This window comes from Hyla sarda, chromosome 8, assembly GCF_029499605.1.
Source record: "Hyla sarda isolate aHylSar1 chromosome 8, aHylSar1.hap1, whole genome shotgun sequence".
Classification (NCBI taxonomy): Eukaryota; Metazoa; Chordata; class Amphibia; order Anura; family Hylidae; genus Hyla; species Hyla sarda.
In genome coordinates this window covers 232,698,554-232,722,896 of record NC_079196.1, presented here as the reverse complement: position 1 = coordinate 232,722,896, position 24,343 = coordinate 232,698,554, and the positions used below count along the sequence as shown (strand labels likewise).

The 24,343-nt window shown below is 42.0% G+C and overlaps 1 protein-coding gene across 1 annotated transcript in view; it reads right to left on the bottom strand.

Annotated features, from left to right (window-relative positions):
* Window positions 1–271: 271 nt before the first annotated feature.
* Window positions 272–24,343, bottom strand: part of LOC130284947 (uncharacterized) — a 71,438-nt gene continuing 47,366 nt past the window's right edge. The window contains exons 3-4 of the mRNA XM_056535931.1: window positions 21,115–21,188; window positions 272–1,201 (exon numbers count right to left, since the gene is read on the bottom strand). Coding sequence (XP_056391906.1) covers window positions 654–1,201; window positions 21,115–21,188 — 622 coding nt within the window. The 3' untranslated portion in view covers window positions 272–653. The remainder of the gene's footprint in view (window positions 1,202–21,114; window positions 21,189–24,343) is intronic.

The window sequence follows — 24,343 nt, the reverse complement described above, 5'->3', positions numbered from 1 at the left end:
AGACATTTTAACTTACAGTTTACAAGTACAATGAATCGCTCTCACGACGATGGCATCAGGTTTAGCTCCGCCCCGGTCAGTTGTCCTACAAGCATTATACCATCTCCTATACTGGGTCACTTAGTATTTATCAGTTTATTGATTGGTTACATAATACAAGTTATTACAACTCGGAAGGCAGATAACAAGCTGGAGATGCTGGGAAACATAAAGCTGTCAATGGGCATTGTCATTATATGGGCACTGTCATTAAATGGGCACTGTCATTAAATGGGCACTGTCATTAAACAAAAACGTTACAAATGTCATAGAGACAAATCAAAAGTTTTGATTGATCAAGTTCTGAGAGACCAGACTCCGACCAGACTCGGACAACCGGTCAAGGGAACGAGGAAAAGTGCCTGCCTAGTGCGGCTTATGTCACCTCTGTGTCATGTGACCTGGAGAGACTAATAATGTAAGTCTATGGGGCTGTCCTGATCTCATAGACACCGAGCTTCTCTCCCGCTCGTTCACGTCATCTCTAGGACATGTGAAAGGTTTGTATGTTTTGATAGGTAGGCTTTAAGTCCAGCAGATTCTGATAACTGCCTCAAATATCCATCTGTGTATCTGCTCTCGATTCTTCATGTCTGGATCAGGAATATTTTTCATTATTTGGTTAAAACAATTCCCAAGATTTTCTTCTTCTTCTTCTTCTTTCCCAGACTTTCTGTCAGGGCTGCGGCTTCTGCTTCTTGTTGAGCGAGTTGAAGATCTCTCATCTTTCTCAGTTCCTGTTCTTGCCTCCTCTGTTCCTCCTCTTGCTGCCTTTTCTGTATCATCCTCTTTCTCTCCATCTCCTCCTTTTGTTCCTTCATCTTCTTCTCCAGCAGAGCTTTCTCCAAGGCCCTGGCCTTTTCTTCTTTTCTCTGCTCTTCCTTTTTAGTGCACTCTAAGACGTAGTTAAGAACAAATTGTTTCCTCTCCTTCATTTCCTTCACAGGATCTCGCGGTTGGTCTACGCGAAACTGAACGTCTTTAATGACTTCATACAAGAACTTCAGGACGCCCTCATGTTTTCCTCTGGTTTTCATGTGATCTTCCCTCGTGTAATTTTCAAAAGAAAAGAATCTTTCCACACCGATATCCCTGAATTTTCCCTCTGTTTCAGTCAAAGACCCCGATGTCTTATGAGTGAGAACGACTATCGGATAAACACCTGGAATACAAAATACACCATGTAAGTCAAATGAGCTCCGGCCTTACCTGCGCCTTCTACCTTTATAATATACTAAGAATCTACTGCTGGAAGTTCATTTAAATGTGTTTACTAAATAGACACAGATACTGACACATATTCTTTTATTTTTAAATTTTTCATTGTAAATTTCCTATTCTATTTTCTGTACATTATTATGGGGGTGGCCATATTGTGATAGCCTGGGGGATGTAGGATATGGGGAGGGTATGGGGAGTGTAGCTGTGTGGTGCCTATTTGTGACGCCAGGGTGAGGGCTCCTCAGTAATGCTTGTCCTACTGCCACCCTTCCCAAGAAAGATAGGGAGGTAGATAATAATAGATTATCCACAACCGGAGAGTTTTCTGAAACAGGATTAACTTTTACTGAAGGTTTTCTGCAAGCTTCAATAACAGAACAATCTCTAGGTATACAACTGCTTACTTTGGAGATTGACAAAGGTTGGGACTTTAGCAATTTAGAGTCTTTTTTGTATTGTGCGCTGTTCCACTGGATTTAGGGGATTTAGTTGCGGTCCAGTAGTCATGCCAGCATTAGCAGGGTTTAGATTAGAACTCACGGTTTTGATTCAGCTGAGGCCGGTAGTTTTTCAGGTCTAGCATGTATTTGAAAGTTGCGTAGATCCGTCCTGCTAGTCCGGCATCCACGAGAGCAGCAACCCAAGAGAGCGATAATTGGCTTCAGCTCCCTTATATGGGCAGGGGCTGGACTAGTGCTAATTGGTCCATACTGATGTCAATCACCATTACAAAGACTTCAGGGTAACACGTGACCCAAGGACCTCCAAAGGTCCTCCAACATACCATAGAGGTTATTAACATGGTCACATGACCGAAGGTCCTGCGACGTCAAACAAGGTAATTACTATACATTATTATAAAATATATATTATTATTAAATATATACGCATATTAACATTAGAGAATTAGACTTGAGAAGAGGCGACTAGGGGCTGTCCCGCCTGAGGAACCCTACCTGAACGTAGTTACTCTGACTTTGGGGACCTCTATAATAGGTACTGTATGCAATACGGTACCGGGACACCACAAACCCCCTTACTTAAAATAAGTCGGCCTCGACGTCTGTCCCCTAAGACAGAGGTACGAAGTGAAGGTCAGGTACAACATTATAAAGCTACTTAAAATTTTTTGAGGTTCATATATTTGTTTGGGTAAACTCATGAACAGGATTGGTTAGTTCATGAATTCAATAACAGGATGATATTATTCACATGAGATACATCCTACTTAACATTTTTTTTTCTAAGCTCATTAGACATTTTAAATCTCACTATACATTTTTGCCATGTTAGCTACCTGTTTAGTACACTGAGCCTGAGGCTTTCTACCAATAAAACTGGCTACTAGGGTCCATTGGCTACACACTCTTAACCCTAGAACACAACAGATAAACCTTACCTAGGTTACCTTTTGATTACGTGTATTATTTTTAGCTCGCAAGAGCACCTACTGGCCAGGCAGGGCTTCTCGCACACGCAAGAGAAAGAAGAATTAGTGTACATAACAGTGGCAGGAATTGGAAAATAACATTAGCTACAATTCCCAAAACATTTATTTGAGTGTGAGATATTTGGTTGTTTGTTTGGTGTACTAAGTTTAAGTGAGGTAAGTACACTTAAGTGATTATTTTTGAGGTCCTATGTGCTTAGTACTATGTGAAAGGTCAGTCTTGATACCTTAGAGGTAGTTTTCCTTGACTGGACCTTTGAGATGGTGTTAGTGATGGGAGACAGAAAATGTATTCCTCAGAGGAGCTAAGGAAGCCACCTACTAGCAACTACTACAACCCCTATTATATACATTTTTATGTACACGGGAACAAGGCTAATTTTTCTGTGTACAATGACCATTTACATTTAGTCACATTAGCATAAACATTTATTAAACACTCCAACAGGGTTCAGGTGCATTCGCCTGATAAGTGCAATTTTAGCAAAGAATATCACGTTACTATTGAGATATATACATGCAACGACCGTGCAAGGATCAGCAGTCCACCTGCACTAAGAGTCTAAACTTCACGGCTACCAGCTCTAGCCGGGCACATACTTATGAATCTCCTACCGCTAGGAGTCTCTTGGTCCAAGGACTAGGCACAAAAGCTTGATGGTTATGTTACAACTCAAACAGTCTTAGCATAGCCCTGCTAGGCACACTTCTTAAACGTTGCAGTAAGTCTGAGAAGACAAAAAAACTTTGAAGTAACATGGGTGTCACAGCTCAGATGAAACTCTTGCGATGTAGTCCTGCTCCTCGCCTAGAGCCTCTACCCCTCTCAGGATCACGAGCAGGCAAAGAGTTAATGTGGCTCTCCCACACCACATTAGTAAGGGTAGAGTGTGACACTGTAGGATTAAGACTAAAAGTTGGTGCTAGTTGGTTCGGCCCCACCTCCACGTCGGGAGTGGGCTGCAGCACTTTCGTCGGTACCTGGTGAGCAGGCCAAACCTCCATGTCGGGAGTAGGCCTAGGTACTTCGGTTGGTACACGCGGTCGAGGCCAAACCTCCTGGATAGGAGTAGGCCAGGGTACTTTGTTGAAGGTAGAAGGAAGTGGCTGCTGCTGTATGGACTCCTCCTTGGGTTTGTAGGTGGAGGCATCAGGAGCAGGATATTTCGGCGTCAGCTTGAAGGGGTCCGCTTCCCAATCATCAGAAGGAAAGTACTTGAAAGGAAGCTGGGTTGGAGCGGCTGGTCTTGTGACTGCGGCAGCCCACTCTCCTCGCAGGCCCTGGGCGGGGGTGTACTCCACTATCTCGCCCACCTCCAGGGAATGGAACTTTTTGTGTAGATATGGCCTCTGTACAGCTCGCCGGTTTACGAGGATGGTATAGCCGGTGTGGCAATCAAGAAGGGTACCGTAACCTTTGACCTTGTCGAACTTGGCAACTGTTGCTCTGTGACGTTTCAAGGGCTTCTCCCCTTCTCAGGGATGATCCCACATGCGGATGAAGAGTGCCTCCATTTCTTTGGTGTTCTCTTGGTAGCGGATCCTTTCCTGATGAGGCAGATGCACATGCTTGGGGGCATAAAGTTCTCTGTGTCGGGCCTTTAGCTTGTCCATCAAATCGGCTATTTCGGCCTCCTGACGGGCCCTTTCCTGCTGTGCCTTAGCAACCGGTGGAAAGGGTTTCCCAGTCAGGGATTGGAGAACATCATGCATGTACTGAATAAAGTCAAGTTTATCCCCAAAGACCCATTGAGGCAATTTTGGTGAGTGCGGTCGTGTGCTCTGCAAAGCAGACAGGGGTATTTCTGGTTCAGGGCTGGTGGAGGAAGAGAAGGCAGCCTCTGATGGTGTACTCACAGAGGATTCCTCCGTCGGGATCTCAGCCCACGAACCCCACGTCCGGTGATGAGGGGACAGTCTCACCGGTGAAGGAGCTCCAGGTGTCCCTGCGGTGTCTCCTGGAGGAGTTTACAGCCCGCCGTCGTCAGCATCGGGCAGTGGAGGAAGATTGCAGGCCCCCTCTTCATCGAATGACAACCGCTGCAATCGATCGGCAAGATTGTGGAACAGTTGGGCTGAGCCCGCCGTAACTTTCCATTGTTCCGGTGCCATCTTTGGGCGCACACCACGTGGAACGCTGCTCTCTGCTATGTCTGTACCTTCCGGTTCTCCTTTGTGCAGACTGAAGAGGTTGCTGTGTAAGGTTCCCTTTATACTGGGCTTCGCCAAAATGGCTGCCGGCCGGAAGGACGTCATCGGTTTAGCCCTGACTTCCTGTCCCCCCGGAAACAACAACTGTCATTTCAAATTCCCTTTCGGCTGTGATACACTCACTTGGTAGCCACGCCCAGGGGTGGGTCGTGGCGCAGCGCAGGCTTTCTTTGAGCGCTTTTCCGGCAGCGGGTTAATTCTTGCTTTGCTGACAGGTTTATAATAGCCCCTTGAACGACGACCCCTTTGTGATGGACGCCCCCTATCTGTCCTTCCTATATTTCTTTCTGTCTCCGATATGTCCGTATCGGATGTGGACAGATCTGTTTTTTTTTTTTTTTTTTTTGGTTGCACTATTAGAGCACTATTATTTGGTTAAGATTTTTAAGCGTATAACTATTAAAAGTTACATTTTAATAAGGCACCTCAATCCTTCACAGGGATCAACTTTTCTTCTTTTTTTCTACCCTTAATTGCCGTGAGGTAATACCCAACTAAGGTTTTTGTATAGCCCCATACTATATACAATCTATCTAATCTACAGGGTGAGGGGTCCTCAGTAATGCTTGTCCTACCGCCACCCTTCCCAAGAGCGATAGGGAGGTAGATAATAATAGATTGTCCACAACAGGAGAGTTTTCTGAAACAGGATGAACTTTTACTGAAGGTTTTCTGCAAGCTTCAATAACAGAACAGTCTCTAGGCATACAACTGCTTACTTTGGAGATTGACAAAGGTTAGAGTCTTTTAGTATTGTGCACTGTTCCACTGGATTTAGGGGATGTAGTTGCGGTCCAGTAGTCATGCCAGCATTAGCAGGGTTTAGATTAGAACTCACGGTTTTGATTCAGCTGAGGCCGGTAGTTTTTCAGGCCTAGCGTGTCTTTGAAAGTTGCGTAGATCCGTCCTGCTAGTCCGGCATCCACTGGAGCAGCAACCCGAGAGAGCGATAATTGGCTTCAGCTCCCTTATATGGGCAGGGGCTGGACTAGTGCTAATTGGTCCATACTGATGTCAATCACCGTTACAAAGACTTTTGGGTAACATGTGACCCAAGGACCTCTAAAGGTCCTCCAACATACCATAGAGGTTATTAACACGATCACATCACCGAAGGTCCTGCAACATTACACAAGGTAAGTACTATACATTATATTAGATATATACTATTATTAAATATATACACGTCAGGGACGGACATATCGCCTGTGCAGCTGGTTCAGCTGCACAGGGGCCCAGCATGTAAGGGGGCCCGCCAACCTTTGAAAGGCACTGCGCTGCCACTGCTCACTGTTCTAAAGCGGCCGCATAGTCTATCCCATAGTCCGGCAGTGGCTGCACAATGCGAAAAGTAGCATGGGCCGGCCGCCGCTGCCTCACTTTAGCATACGAGGTACTGACACTAGTATCTGGACCTTATATGCAGCGGCGGAGCTGAGAGCTATAAGCTCCCAGCTGCGCCACTCAGTCCACTAACCCACTACGGAGAAGCCAGGACGTCCGGCATGGGCGGTGCGATGATATGACATCATCACGCCGCCTACGTGATGATGCGGACGTTACTGCTCCGCATGGAAGTTGTTGTTTTGGTTTTTATTTGTTTGTTATCTTTTTTTTTTATTTTGCAGTAAAATAGGGAGTGGGAATGGAGGGGGGGGGGGGGGGCTTGGGATAAAGCCTACCTACCTACCTACCTGCCTGCACAAAGGGGGGGGGGGAATCGAGCTCTCTATGGAGGGTGAAAAGTCTGTCTAAATACCTGCCTAAAGGAGGGAGGGATAAGGCTATCTATAGAGGGTGGAAAGGGGGGAGGGGAGCCTGTCTACCTACCTACCTGCCTAAAGGGGGGGGGGGAGATTAGTCTATCTATAGAGAGTGGAAAGGGGGGAGGGGAACTTGTCTACCTACTTTCCTGAAGGGGGAGGGGAGATCAATCTATCTATACAGGGCGAAATGGTTGGGGGGGGGGAGCCTGATTAACTATCTCAGTGTTTCTCAACCCGGGCGCCTCCAGCTATTGCAAATCTACAACTCCCAGCATGCCCGGACAGCGAGTTGTAGTTTTGCAACAGCTTGAGGCATCCTGGTTGGGAAACACGGACCTATCTAATATAACTGCTATATGGTCGCACAAAGGGGGCTATCTACTGTATGGGGGCATAGAGGGGCCTATCTACTGTAAGTGGGCACAGAGGGGGTCTATCTACTGTATGGGGGCACAGAGGGGGTCTATCTACTGTATGGGGCACAGAGGGGCCTATCTACTGTATGGGGCACAGAGGGGGTCTATCTACTGTATGGGGCACAGAGGGGCCTATCTACTGTATGGGGCACAGAGGGGGTCTATCTACTGTATGGGGGCACAGAGGGGCCTATCTACTGTATGGGGGCACAGAGGGGGTCTATCTACTGTATGGGGGCACAGAGGGGGCCTAACTGCTATATGGGATCACTATTACTGTATGAGACAATATTGATTGCAAGTTTGTATAGTAGCATGGATGGTGCTGAAACAAGGGGCCTAAATTTTTTGTCTGGCAGATTCTGCAGAGACAAGTCCTGGACGGGAGAAGTCTTCATGATGCCCAGGACCGATGGAGAAGAAAAGTAAAAGTGAACGACTCTGAACAAAGATGATGTCACCTGTGATTGCAACTGTAAGCAATTGTATAGTCTGTAGGGCCTGTGTAGTGTTGGTATCTACCTGTATATGATCACTGTACAGGGTAAACCTTGGGCATTGCATAGTGGATTTTTTTCAGTAGCAGTGTGGGGATATTAGTCATTCTGTGGTATTAGTGGTCATGGTGTGACGGTATTATTTGTCCCTTGTATACTGGTATTAATAATAATATCAATCTCAGTATACAGGATTTGGTCAGTGACAGTATGTATGATGGTCATATGTATGGTGATAATAATTCTCCTTGTATGCTTGGTAATATTGGTCTCAGTATACAGGATTTTTACATAGAACCTTTTTCAAACTTTGCGCCTTTTTACCTTTTGAATTTATGGACTTTGATTGGATCTTGAATGCTGACACCATTTTACTGAAACATTTAGCGAAGTAGTGGTGTACTCCGTGAGATATGACACAATGCTGTGGAGCTGATATACAATAATTTCCAGGGCTGGTTTTTACCCCCAGGCTGTCCCTGGCACTTTAGGCAGTGAGTCTACAGCCGGCCGACCCGGGTCTGACCAGGGACGTCACACAAGTGGCGTACCTCCGCAGACCCACGCAGGAGGTCATCAGTGACGTCACTCGTCAGGCCACCGCCAGAAAGGAGAAGCGCTGCGCAGGCCAGTTAAGTGTGTATATGTGTGTGTCTATGTGTGTGTCTATGTGCGTGTGTGTGTGTGGGGAGGGGGGGGTATGCTACCTAATGTGGGGAAACTTTTACCTAATGTAGGGAATCTATGCTACCTAATGTGAAGAAACTGCTACCTAATGTGGGGAAACTGCTACCTAATGTGGGGAAACTGTTACCTAATGTAGGGAATCTATGCTACCTAATGTGGGGAAACTGCTACCTAATGTGGGGAAACTAGGCTACCTAATGTGGGGAAACTAGGCTACCTAATGTGAAGAAACTGCTACCTAATATGGGAAATCTATGCTACCTAATGTGGGGAATCTATGCTGCCTACTGTGGGGGGCCTGAATGAGCTGCAGCATATGGGGGTCAATCTGAGTAAGTGACATATGAAGAGGGGAGGGATTCCTGAACAATTGACGTATGGGGGGGGGGGGGGCTAGGCACATTCTTTACACAGGGGCCCTCTGCTGTCTGTGGTCTGTGTCCGCCCCTGATACACGTATTAACATTAGAGAATTAGACTTGAGAAGAGACAACTAGGGGCTGTCCCACCTGAGGAACCCTACCTGAACGTAGTTACTCTGACTTTGGGGACCTCTACACTAGGTACAGTATGTAATACGGTACCGGGATACCACAATATTGTCTGAGCTGCTGTTAACAACATTTAGAAGTATTCTCTACAGTAGCCACATGGACCATACAAACATGTAGACTAAATATAACTGATTTTTCTATGGAGGAGTGTAGTGGGCATGCTCTGTCACCTGTTCTGAGGTCATTGTGCAGGGAGAGAAAATTAAAGGTGATATCTCAAAGTGACAAATAAATGAAAAAAAAAAAAAGCAAACATAAGTCTACCTTCCTTGTTCTCCCGCCCTCACTAGTGTCATGCTGCTCCAGTCCCTGCTGCATGGTGCTTCTGTGTCCTGAGACATGACACCCTACACCCGCTCAGCCAGTCAGTTGCCACAGTGGTGTTATGTCTCAGCCACTGATTGACTGAATGGGCCTATGATTTTATATCCTCAAACTCAGAAATGCCACACTGCAGGGACCAGAACTATAAAGACTTCTAAAGTGAGAATGTAGTGGTCATATTCTATAACTTGTGCAGTAATTATCTCCAGTGGGAGAGTGTAGGGGGCATGCTCTGTGACTTGTGCAGTACTTATTGAGTGGAAAGGGGAAGGAGTTGAGCTGTGTCCGTTACTTGTTCAGATGGGACAGTTTTGGTAAAGCTTTGCTCGTCCGATGCTCGGAGTTCCTCTAATAAAATATGGAGCACAGAATATATTGTTGTAAATGTTCGGAGAGTTGGAGACTTAAAAATTCTGTAAAATACCTAAACTGTGTATTTGACGTCAGCTCCGATCTCGTGAATAATATATAAGAATCTTGTCCCCATGTAGGAAGAGATTATTACATATTAATCTTAGCCGATTGTCTATTATTGGACTTTTTTACTCATTTAGAATGGAGGTGGCTCCCAAAATGAAAACAAAATATGGAAAGAATAAATGTATTTGTGATTTTGGTTGGGGAGAACTGCATAAACTGTGTGTGAACAAGGCTTTAGAGCAGACCCTGATTATATAGACGATTTGCAGAATACCCAGCGTGGCCGAGTTTTTCCTATTTAATCATTGTGGGAGAGAAAAAGGAACATATGAGTACGATCTTGTCCGCATATCCTGTCCTTATATCTCTTCCTCATATCCCATCCTAATATCCTGACCTCATATCTTGTCCTCATATCCTGACATCATATCCCATCCTTATACCCTAACCTCAAATCCCAACCTCATATCCCGTCCTCATATCGCAACCTCATATTCCGTCCTCATATCGCAACCTCATATTCCGTCCTCATATCTAAACCTCATATTCCGTCCTCATATCTAAACCTCATATTCCGTCCTCATATCCTGACCTCAAATCCAGACCTTATATCCAGACCTTATATACCGTCCTCATATCTCCTCCTCATATCCTGTCCTCATATCTCCTCCTCATATCCCGTCCTTATGTCCCATGCTCATATGCCAACCTCATATCTCATCCTCATATCCTGACCTCAAATCCAGACCTCATATCCTGTCCTCATATCTCCTCCTCATATCCCATCCTCGTATCCCGTTCTCATATCCTTTCTTCATATCCCAACCTTATATCCCATCCTCATATCCCCACCACATATTCTGTCCTCATATCCCAACTTTATATTCCCTCCCTCATATCTTGAACAAATATCCCAACCTTATATTCCTTCCTCATTTCCTTCCCTCATATTTCAACCTCATATTCCGGCCTTCTATCCCGACCTCAAATCCTATCCTCATAACCTCTCCTCATATCCCATCCTCATTACCCGGCCGTATATAACAAGTAGTGATGAGCGGCATAGGCCATATTCGAATTTGCGATATTTCTCGAATATATGGATGAATATTCGTCCTATATTCATTATATTCGTCCTATATTCATCATATTCCTTGTGCATTCACATATTCGTTGCATATTTGCGTATTCATGGAAGAAAACAGTGAAGGGGTGGGCAACTTTACTATTGGTTGCTGGGGATGTTGTTGTTAACCTCTGACAAGTGTATTTGCATAATTCTCTCAAGCTAAAAGAAGGAATATGCGAATATGCGCATATGCGAAAAATTTGCGCTCCACAGTCTCACACAGTTGGAGCATTCTTTAGATCACAAGTTGGAAGCAGGAAAGGATGATGATCACTGTGATGTGTTAAAAAAAAAACACGAATATTCGCAATTTCGAATATAAAGCGAATGTAAATGCAATATTCGTGATAAAAATTTGAAATGTAAATATTCACTCCCAAAACTAATAACAAGCTCATATCCTATCCTTATATGCTTTCCTCAAATGCTGTCCTTATATCTCATCCTCATATCCCGTCCTCATATCTCGTCTGAAACATACATTTATACACATTGTGGCAGTGTGGCAAGGAAAGGGTGTATTTCCTTGGCTCACCCTGCAGAAGCTCTCACCTGCTTCTTAAGTAATGAGGCAGGAGGGAAGGGAGGTGTATATGAGATGGAGACTCAGTCTAATGTGGGCTCTTCCTAGGAGACAGCATGTGGGCTGTAGGGAAGAGACAGAGCCTGCTGAGGAGGACACAGCCCGAGCTATGAGGGGCTCAAAGAGAGTGACATGAATTGTGAGTAGAAGGTTGCAGGGGACATATGTTTAAAGGGGTATTCCATGAAAAAACTTTTTTTTATATATCAACTGGCTCCAGAAAGTTAAACAGATTTGTAAATTACCTCTATTAAAAAATCTTAATCCTTTCAATAATTATCAACTGCTGAAGTTGAGTTGTTGTTTTCTGTCTGGCAACAGTGTGCAGTTCCCGAGACAAGCAGAGATGTCAGCAGAGAGCAGAGTAGAAGAGGTTTGCTATGGGGATTTGCTTCTAAACTGGGCGGTTCCCGAGACACGTGTCATCAGAGAGCACTTAGACAGAAAAAAAACAGCTCAACTTCAGCAGCTCATAAGTACTGAAAGGATTAAGATTTTATATATAAAAAAGTTTTTTCCTGGATAACCCCTTTAACTGGCTGAGGGAAGCTCAGCGGTTGTTAGTCAGGACAAGCTGATGTGTTTAGTCAGTGACCAGACGGTCTAGGATTTTGTTTTGGTCCTGCTTTTTGTTTATTTCTTTCCCTGCAACCTGTCTAATAAAACTGGCAAGGTGCCAGATTTGCATTATAAGCGTTTGTTTACTGGTTTATTGAGAAGAAATGCATCCTGTGGCGTAGTCCAGGACGATCCCAGAGCTAATCCCCAAGACGGATTGTCACAACATACATACACACAAATACATACACATACATACATACATACATACATAAACACTTACATACATATATACACACACATACATACACACATACACACAACATACATACGCATACATACATACATACATACATACATAAACACTTACATACATATATACACACAAATACATACACATACATACATACATAAACAGACACATACATAGACATACATACACATATATAAACACATACATACATACATAAACACACACATACATACACATATATAAACACATACATACACACATACATACATACATACACATACATAAACACTTACATACATATATACACACACATACATACACACATACATACATACACATATATAAACACATACATACATACATACGCACATATATAAACACATACATACACACATACTTAAATACATACACATACATACAAAAAAGTATTTAGTCAGCCCCCAATTGTACAAGTTTTTCCCACTAATAGAGATGAGGCTGTAATTTCCATTATAGGTTATAACCTCAACTATGAGAGACAGAGTGAGAAAAAAAATCAATAAAATCACATTGTCTGATACATAAATAATTTATTTGCAAATTATGGTAGAAAATAAGTATTTGGTCACCTACTAACAAGCAAGATTTCTTTCTCTCACAGACCTGTAGGACCCGGCTATTTTTTGCACATCTGACCACTGTCACTTTAAGCATTAATAACTCTGGGATGCTTTTACTTTTCATTCTGATTCCGAGAAAGTTTTTTCGTGACATATTCTACTTTATGTTGATGGTAAAATTTTATTAATACTTGCATAATTTTTTGGTGAAAAATTCCAAAATTTGATGAAAAAATTTGGCTTTTTTTTAACTTTGAAGCTCTCTGCTTATAAGGAAAATGGACGTTCCAAATAAATTATATATTGATTCACATGTACAATATGTCTACTTTATGTTTACATCATAAAGTTGAGATGTTTTTACTTTTGGAAGACACCAGAGGGCTTCAAAGTTCAGCAGCAATTTTCCAATTTTCCACAAAATTTTCAAAAAACGCAATTTGTCAGGGACCAGTTCAGTTTTGAAGTGGATTTGAAGGGCCTTCGTATTAGAAATACCCCACAAATGACCCCACTATAAAATCTGAACCCCTCAAGGTATTCAAAACAACATTCAGTAAGTGTGTTAACCCTTTAGGTGTTTTACAGGAATAGCAGCAAATTGAAGGAGAAAATTCAAAATCTTAATTTTTTTTTTTTACACTTGCATGTTCTTGTAGACCCAGTTTTTGAATTTTTACAAAGGGTATTAGGAGAAAAAGCCCCCAAAATTTGTAACCCAATTTCTCGTGAGTAAGGAAATACCTCATATGTGTATGACAAGTGTTCGGCGGGCGCAGTAGGGAAGGGAAGGAGTGACAATGGGATTTTGGAGAGTACATTTTGCTGAAATGGTTTTTGGGGGGCATGTCACATTTAGGAAGCCCCTATGGTGCCAGAACAGCAAAAAAAAAAAAAAAAAAACACGGCATACTCTTTTGGAAACTACACCCCTCACGGAACATAACAAGGGGTACAGTGAGCCTTAACACCCCACAGGTGTTTGACGACTTTTCATTAAAGTCGGATGTGTAAATGAAAAAAAAAAAATTCACTAAAGTGCAGTTTTTCCCCCAAATTTTCAATTTTTACAAAGGGTAATGGGAGAAAATGCCACCCAAAATTTGTAACCCCATCTCTTCTGAGTCTGGAAATACCCCATGTTAGGATGTAAAATGCTCTGCGGGCGAAATACAATGCTCAGAAGAGAAGGAGTCACATTTGGCTTTTGTAAAGCAAATTTTGCTGAAATGGTTTTTGGGGAGCATGTTGCATTTAGGAAGCCCCTATGGTTCCAGAACAGCAAAAAACAAAAAAAACAAAAAACACATGGCATACTATTTTGGAAACAACACAAGAGGTACAGTAAACCTTAACACCCCACAGGTGTTTGACTACGTTTTGTTAGTCAGATGTGTAAATTAAAAAATATAAATTTTTCATTAAAATGCTGTTTTTCCCCCAAATTTTACCAGGTAATAGGAGAAAATGCCCCCCAAAATTTGTAACCCCATTTCTTCTGAGTATGGAAATACCCCATGTGTGGATGTCAAGTGCTCTGCTGGCAAACTACAATGCTCAGAAGAGGTGGAGCACCATGGAGCTTTTGGAGAGAGAATTTGTTTGGAATGGAAGTCAGGGGCCATGTGCGTTTACAAAGCACCCGTGGTGCTAGAACAGTGAGCCCCCCCCCCCCCCTCACATGTGACACCATTTTGGAAACTACACCCCTCACAGAATTTAATAAGGGGTGCAGTGAGCATTTATACACCACTGGTGATTGACAGATCTTTGGAACAGTGGGCTAACATTTTTTTTTTCTTATTTTCCCATCCAACTTTAACGATGGGGTGTAATGTGGGGTGTAAATGCTCACTGTACCCCTTGTTATGTTCCGTGAGGGGTGTATTTTCCAAAATGGGGTCACATGTTGGTATTTCTTTTTTTGCGTTTATGTCAGAACCGCTGTCAAAATCAGCCACCCCTGTGCAAATCACCAATTTAGGCCTCAAATGTACATAGTGCGCTCTCACTCCTGAGCCTTGTTGTGCGTCCACAGAGCATTTTACGCCCACTTATGGGGTATTTCTCTACTCAGGAGAAATTGTGTTACAAATTTTGGGGGTCTATTTTTACTTTTAAGGCTTGTGAAAATAAAAAGTAAAGGGCAACACCAGCATGTTAGTGTAATTTTTTTTTATTTTTTTACACTAACAGGCTGGTGTAGACCCCAACTTTACCTTTTCATAAGGGGTAAAAGGAGAAAAAGCCCCCCAAAATTTGTAATGCAATTTTTCCCGAGTACGGAAATACCCCATATGTGGTCCTAAACTGCTTCCTTGAAATATGACAGGGCTCTGAAGTGAGAGAGCGCCATGCGCATTTGAGGACCAAATTAGGGATAGCATAGGGGTGGACATAGGGGTATTCTACGCCAGTGATTCCCAAACAGGGTGCTTCCAGCTGTTGTTAAACTCCCAGCATGCCTGGACAGTCAGTGGCTGTCCGAATATGCTGGAAGTTGTTGTTTTGCAGCTGGAGGCTCCGTTTCGGAAACACTGCCGTACGATACATTTTTCATTTTTATTAGGGGGACAGTGTAAGGGGGTGTATATGTAGTGTTTTACCCTTTATTATGTGTAGTGTTTTTAGGGTACATTCGCACTGGCGGGGTTTACGGTGAGTTTCCCGCTAGGAGTTTGCGCAGCTCAAACTTGAACCAGGAAACTTACTGTAAACCTGCCTGTGTGAATGTACCCTGTACCCTGTACATTCACATGGGGGGGGGGGGGGCAAACTTTCAGCTGATGCAAAACTACAACTCCCAGCATGTACTGACAGACAGGGCATGCTGGGAGTTGTACTTTTGCAACAGCTGGAGGCAAACTGGTTGAAAATCCTAAGTTAGGTTCTATTTTCCAACCAGTGTGCCTCCAGCTGTTGCAAAACTGCAACTCCGATCATATACTGATTACCGAAGGGCATGCTGATAGATGTAGTTATACAACAGCTGGAGGTACACAACTACAACTCCCTGGATGCCCAGACAGCTGTTTGCTGTTTGAGCATGCTGGGATTTGTAGTTTTTCAACAGCTGGAGGGCTACAGTTTAGAGACCACTGCACAGTGATCTCTAAACTGTGGCCCTCCAGTTGTTGCAAAACTAAAAATCCCAGCATGCCCAAACAGCAAACAGCTGTCTGGGCATGCTGGGAGTTGTAGTTTTGCAACATCTGGAGGGCTACAGTTTAGAGACCACTAGCCCTCCAGATGTTGCTAGGCAACAACTTACCTCTCCTGTATCCTGCCGCACGTCATTGCCGCCACCAAGGATCGTCGCAGAGGATCGCCACCGAAGGTAAGTAGACCTTCGGCGCCGGTTCCCGTCTGTTCCCCCGCTCGGTCTGGTCTAGAGTGACCGGGCAGAGCGGGGAAACCAAAAGTTAACCCCAACCCTGATCTGCTATTGGTCGTCGCTTCTGACGACCAATAGCAGATCGGGGGCAGGGATAGGAGGGGTGAAACCCCTGCCACCTCACTCCTATCCCTTCAGGAAGATGGTGTGTGTCTTAAACAACCCCCATCCCCCTTATTTTCCGGGTCACCGGGTGATCGGTGACCCGTATGACCAGGAAACTGTGATTTGCGGTGATCAGTCTGGACATTGGCACGGGGTGCCTACTGATAGATATCAGCAGTCACCCCGGCCCAGTCCCTGCCCGGCGCATGGCGGGGACTGAAATTCACACGGGCGTACCTGTACGCCCTGGGTCCTTAAGACCCAGGTACCCAGGGCATATCCGTACGCCCTGGGTCCTGTACGGGTTAACATTCTCCTCTGTCCTCCACTCGTTACCTGTATTAATGGCTCCTGTTTAACCTTGTTATCAGTATAAAAGACCCCTGTCCACAACCTCATACAGTCACACTCCAAACTCCACTATGGCCAAAATCAAAGAGCTGTCAAAGGACACCAGAAACAAAATTATAGACCTGCACCAGGCTGGGAAGACTGAATCTGCAATAGACAAGCAGCTTGGTGTGAAGAAATCAACTGTGGGAGCAATTATTAGAAAATGGAAGACATACAAGACCCCTGATAAGCTCCCTCCATCTGGGGCTCCACGTAAGATCTCACCCTGTGGTGTCAAAATGATCACAAGAACGGTGAGCAAAAATCCCAGAACTACACGGGGAAACCTAGTGAATGTCCTGCAGAGAGCTGAGACCAAAGTAACAAAGGCTACCATCATGCTGTCTTATGGCTTGAATAAAGAATCTTCTTTTGATTTGCACAAGATACTGCGCTGGACTTTTACTCTTTCATATTATCTTGGTGTTGGTTCACACCGTTTCGTGCACCAGGGCTCTGGCTGAAAAGGTGACTGAGGAATTACCTGTTTACCTAAAGGCTACCATCAGTAACACACTACGCCGCCAGGGACTCAAATCATGCAGTACCTGATGTGTCCCCCTGCTTAAGCCAGTACATGTCCGGGCCCGTCTGAAGTTTGCTAGAGAGCATTTGGATGATCCAGAAGAGGATTGGGAGAATGTCATATGGTCAGATGAAACCAAAGTAGAACTTTTTAATAAAAACTCAACTCGTCGTGTTTGGAGGAGAAAGAATGCTGAGTTGCATCCAAAGAACACCATACGTACTGTGAAGCATGGGGGTGGAAACATCATGCTTTGGGGCTGTTTTTCAGCAAAGTTACCAGACAACTGATCCGTGTAAAGGAAAGAATGAATGGGGCCATGTACAGTGGGGATCAAAAGTTTGGGCACCCCAGGTAAAAATTTGTATTAATGTGCATAAAGAAGCCAAGGAAAGATGGAAAAATCTCCAAAAGGCATCAAATTACAGATTAGACATTCTTATAATATGTCAACAAAAGTTACATTTTATTTCCATCATTTACACTTTCAAAATAACATAAAACAAAAAAATGGCATCTCCAAAAGTTTGGGCACCCTGCAGAGTTAATATCTTGTACTGCCCCCTTTGGCAAGTATCACAGCTTGTAAATGCTTTTTGTAGCAGCCGAGAGTCTTTCAATTCTTGTTTGAGGTATCTTTGCCCATTCTTCCTTACAAAAGTCTTCCAGTTCTTTGAGATTTCTGGTCTGTCTGTCACGCACTGCTCTTTTAAGGTCTATCCATAGATTTTCAGTTATGTTGAGGTCAGGAGATTGTGAAGGCCATGGCAAAACCTTCAGTTTACGCCTCTTGATGTAATCCCCCGTGGATTTCGAGGTGTGTTTAGGATCATTATCCATTTGTAGAAGCCATCCTCTCTTTAACTTCAGCTTTTTCACAGTTGGCATCAAGTTAGCATCCAAAATTTGCTGAAATTTTATTGAATCAATTTTTCCTTCTACTCGTGAGATGTTCCCTGTGCCACTGGCTGCAATACAACCCCAAAGAATGATTGATCCACCCCCAAGCTTAACAGTTGGACAGAGGTTCTTTTCATTAAATTCTGTTCCCCTTCTTCTCCAAAACATACCTTTGCTCATTCCGGCCCAAAAGTTCAATTTTAACCTCATGGGTCCACAGAACTTGTTTCCAAAATGCATCAGGCTTGTCTATATGTTAATTTGCAAAGTTTAAACACAGATTTTTGTGGTGAGGACGTAGAAGAGGTTTTCTTCTGATGACTCTTCCATGAAGACCATATTTGTACAAGTATCTCTTTATAGTGGAATAGTGTACCACAACTCCAGTGTCTGCCAGATCTTTCTGGAGGGATTGTGCAGTCAAACGTGGGTTTTGAATTGTTCTTCTCACAATCCTGCGAGCTGTTCTGTCTGATATTTTTCTTGGTCTTCCAGATCTTGATTTAACTTCCACTGTTCCTGATGACTGCCATTTCTTAATTACATTCCGAACAGAGGATATTGACATTTGAAATTGTTTTGCTATCTTCTTATAGGTCTTCCCAGATGATGATTGAGAACAATCCATGACTTTACGACTTTGTAACAGTGGTCTCCAAACTGTGACCCTCCAGATGTTGCAAAACTACAACTCCCAGCATGCCCAGACAGCCTTTGGCTCTCTGGGCATGCTGGGAGTTGCAGTTTGGCCCCCCTAGGGGTTGCCACAGTAAAGATCGATTTACTTTCACTTTCAATTCCCCCCCCCCCCCCCCCACTGTCGATTCCCTACCTGATCAGGATCCTGCAGGCTCCATTGAAGATCCCAGGTCCCCAGGTATCTTCTCCTGCAGGTACGGCCTCCATCTTCTTCTCAGAGCCCCTCGACATCCAGGGGCGGGCAGAATGGGGGGTTGCCATGGCAACCCCCTGTCCTGCGCTGCCATTGGTCAGAACTCCGTTCTGAGTAATGGCAGGGGATATGAGGAGATCGCAGCTTTGCAATCTCACTCCAATCCTTTAGGCTGATCGAGGTTGTTGCTGACAACTCCGATCAGCCCTATTTTCCGGGTGATCGGTTCACCAGAGACCCGATCAGCCCGGAATTGGAGAAAATCGCATGTCTGAATTGACATGCGATTCTCTCCAATCGCCGACATGGGGGGGTCTCAGGACCCCCCGGGGCAATGTGCCAGGGTACCTGCTGAATGATTTCAGCAGGCATCCGGCTCCGGTCCCCAACCGGCTAGCGGTGGGGACCGGAATTCCCACGGGCGTATGGATACGCCCTCGGTCCTTAAGGACTCGGAACGCAGGGCGTATCCATACGCCCTGCGTCCTTAAGAGGTTAAACACTCTTGGGTAGTGTTATTGTTAAATTTACTGATAATTTTATCAGTAATAAAATAGAATTTTGCAGAATGCTAACTGTTACACAATGGAACGCTTGTTGCGTGTGATTTTTTTATGAAAATAAAATAAAAATACGGAGAGGGATTACTCTGCTTAATCATTTTTGGCGAAAAAACTCCTTTGGTGATCTGATCTTTTGGAGAAATATGCGCTTACACACATTTTTTATAATTATTATTTTTTTAAATGTCAAACATTGTGTGGTTTATTATTTTTGAGAAGAATGTCTTTGGGTGGTCCACCGTCCTGCATTATAGAGTCTTCTGAAATGTTGGATATGCGCTTGTTTTTACACAAAGGTCTACATTTTTAAAAGAAAATTATACAATTTTGTTGATTTTGGGGGGGGGGGGTGGATTGTGAAGCCCGGGTGACGGGTGTGTAGTGTGTACTCGTGCATCAGTCAACTTCAGTCTGTGTCCTTTAGGCAATATATGGGTTACTGATGCCGCTGTGGTGGGGCCTGGGTCCGAGAATTTGGAATTTTCTCATAGGTAGCACCCGCTATACAAAATGTTTTTCAAAAATTTCTCATATTGTGTTGTTTTTTGGGGGGATTGTGAAGCCCTGGTCTGTACTGGTGCATCAGCCAACTCCAGGCTGTGTCCTTCAGGCAATATATGGGTTACTGATGCCGCAGAGGTGGGGCCTGGGTCTGGGAATTTCAAATTTGTGGATAGTGTGTGGCACCAGGGCTTCACAATCCCCCCCCCAAAAAAAAAAAAAAAAAAACAATTTTGGAAAATTAAAGTACCTAAGATTTCTCATAGGTAGCACCCGGCGGGTGTAAGTACACTGTGAGCTCATGCATCACCTAACTCCAGGCTGTGTCATTCAGGCAATATCTAGGTCAGTGTTTCCCAACCAGTGTGCCTCCAGGTGTTGCTGGCTGTCCAGGCATGCTGGGTGTTGTAGTTTTGCAACAGCTGGAGGCACACTGGTTGGGAAACACTGATCTAGGTTCACACTGCGGTGAACCACGATTTTTAGTATACGGTTCCCGTATACGGCTGGGGGGAGGGGGCGAGGCTTAATTGCGGCGCCCGCACTCAGCCGCATACGGGAACTGCATTTAATGCATGTCTATAGGTCGGCCAACCGCATACGGCCGAAAACCCAGCCGACCGAAGGCTGCGGTTCACTCCGGTCAGCCAGAGATGGCTCAGTGCGGGTGCCGCGATAAAGCACCGCCCCCCTCTCCCCAGCCGTATACACGAACCATATACTGAACCTGGTTCATCCCAGTGTGAACCTAACAGTATTATTTCACTACCCCAGCACACTTCATATGCATTTTAGGACACAACAAAGTGTTCTATACCCCTATAGAGGCTGTATGTAGGCTAGAAATAGCCTTTTTTAATATAGATTTGCTGCAAACAAATTCGGATCGAAACAAACTTTTTCGGAAAATTCGGCGAATCGGCCAAATCTAATTTTTGAAAAGTTCGCTCATCTCTAATTAACCTAAGATGATAATTACAGCCTCTCATCTTTATAAGGGGGAGAACTTGCACAATTGGTGGCTGACTAAATACTCTTTTCCCCACTGTACATACATACACATAATATATATATATATATATATATATATACATACATTGAGTTTTATAAATATAGATGAGGAAACACATTACCTGTCAGTTTCTGCGCAGTGTGGAATATGATTTTCAGCTCTTCTTTATCCTCCTTTGTTATTTCTTTTTTCACACTAAAAAAAAAAAAAAAAAGATAAAATCAATAAAAAGACAACCTGAAAATATCTCTACTGGTTCAACAGCAACAACAACATAGTGACAACTCCAGATCTGAGTCAATGATTAATTTCATGGGATAGATGATGTTACAGTGATTAGAAATCACAACTCGGCTACAGATGGGAATAGAACTATAATACTACCACCTATGTCCAAGAATAAAACTACTATAATACTGCTTCTATATACAAGAATATAACTACTATAATACTGCTCCTATATACAAGAATATATCTACTATAATACTGCTCCTATATACAAGAATATAACTACTATGATACTGCCTCCTATATACAAGAATAGATCTACTATAATTCTGCCCCCTATATACCAGAATATAACTACTATAATACTGCTCCTATATACAAGAATATATCTACTATAATACTGCTCCTATATACAAGAATATAACTACTATAATACTGCTCCTATAGACAAGAATATATCTACTATAATACTGCTCCTATATACAAGAATATAACTACTATAATACTGCTCCAATATACAAGAATATAACTACTATAATACTGCTCCTATATACAAGACTATAACTACTATAATACTGCTCCTATATACAAGAATATAACTACTATACTACTGCTCCTATATACAAGAATATAACTACTATAATACTGCTCCTATATACAAGAATATAACTACTATAATACTGCCCCCTATATACAAGAATATAACTACTATAATACTGCTCCTATATACAAGAATATAACTACTATAATACTGCCCCTATATACAAGAATATAACTACTATAATACTGCCTCCTATATACAAGAATATAACTACTATAATACTCCTATATACAAGAATATAACTACTATAATACTGCCTCCTATATACAAGAATAAAACTACTATAATACTGCCCCCTATATACCAGAATATAACTACTATAATACTGCTCCTATATACAAGAATATAACTACTATAATACTGCTCCTATAAACAAGAATATAACTACTATAATACTGCTCATATATACAAGAATATAAATACTATAATACTGCACCTATATATACAAGAATATAACTACTATAATACTGCTTCTATATACAAGAATAACTACTATAATACTGCCTCCTATATACAAGAATATAACTACTATAATACTGCCTCCTATATACAAGAATAGATCTACTATAATACAACCCCTTATATACCAGAATATAACTACTATAATACTGCTCCTATATACAAGAATATAACTACTATAATACTGCTCCTATATACAAGAATATAAATACTATAATACTGCTTCTATATATAAGAATATAACTACTATAATACTGCCTCCTATATACAAGAATAACTACTATAATACTGCCCATATATACAAGAATACAACTACTATAATACTGCCTCCTATATACAAGAATATAACTACTATAATACTGCTCCTATATACAGGAATATAACTACTATAATACTGCTTCCTATATACAAGAATATAACTACTATAATACTGCTCCTATATACAAGAATATAACTAGTATAATACTGCTCCTATATACAAGAATATAACTACTTTATTACTGCCCCCTATATACAAGAATATAACTACTATAATACTGCCTCCTATATACAAGAATATAACTACTATAATAATGCTCCTATATACAAGAATATACCTACTATAATACTGATCCTATATACAAGAATATAACTATTATAATACTGCTCCTATATACAAGAATATATCTACTATAATACTGCCTCCTATATACAAGAATATAACTAGTATAATACTGCTCCTATATACAAGAATATAACTACTATAATACTGCTCCTATATACAAGAATATAACTACTATAATACTGCTCCTATATACAAGAATATATCTACTATAATACTGCCTACTATATACAAGAATATAACTAGTATAATACTGCTCCTATATACAAGAATATAACTACTATAATACTGCTCCTATATACAAGAATATAACTACTATAATACTGCTCCTATATACAAGAATATATCTACTATAATACTGCCTACTATATACAAGAATATAACTAGTATAATACTGCTCCTATATACAAGAATATACCTACTATAATACTGCTCCTATATACAAGAATATATCTACTATAATACTGCCTACTATATACAAGAATATAACTAGTATAATACTGCTCCTATATACAAGAATATAACTACTATAATACTGCTCCTATATACAAGAATATAACTACTATAATACTGCTCCTATATACAAGAATATAAATACTATAATACTGCTTCTATATATAAGAATATAACTACTATAATACTGCCTCCTATATACAAGAATAACTACTATAATACTGCCCATATATACAAGAATACAACTACTATAATACTGCCTCCTATATACAAGAATATAACTACTATAATACTGCTCCTATATACAGGAATATAACTACTATAATACTGCTTCCTATATACAAGAATATAACTAGTATAATACTGCTCCTATATACAAGAATATAACTAGTATAATACTGCTCCTATATACAAGAATATAACTACTATAATACTGCTCCTATATACAAGAATATAACTAGTATAATACTGCTCCTATATACAAGAATATAACTACTTTATTACTGCCCCCTATATACAAGAATATAACTACTATAATACTGCTCCTATATACAAGAATATAACTACTATAATACTGCTCCTATATACAAGAATATAACTAGTATAATACTGCTCCTATATACAAGAATATAACTAGTATAATACTGCTCCTATATACAAGAATATAACTAGTATAATACTGCTCCTATATACAAGAATATAACTTCTATAATACTGCTCCTATATACAAGAATATAACTACTTTATTACTGCCCCCTATATACAAGAATATAGCTATTATAATACAAGAATATAACTACTATATTACTGCCCCCTATATACAAGAATATAACTATTATAATACTGCCTCCTAGCTGAGAGGTTGTGTCTGTGTAGCTCTCCTGATGTCTGGAGAAAGCCCAGGGAGGGGCCACCCTGGGTGGGGAAGCTCCCCAAGCAAGGCCCAGGCTTCTCGGCCTATTCTGGGAATTAATCCTCAGACACCACAAACCATGGATGAAAATCCTA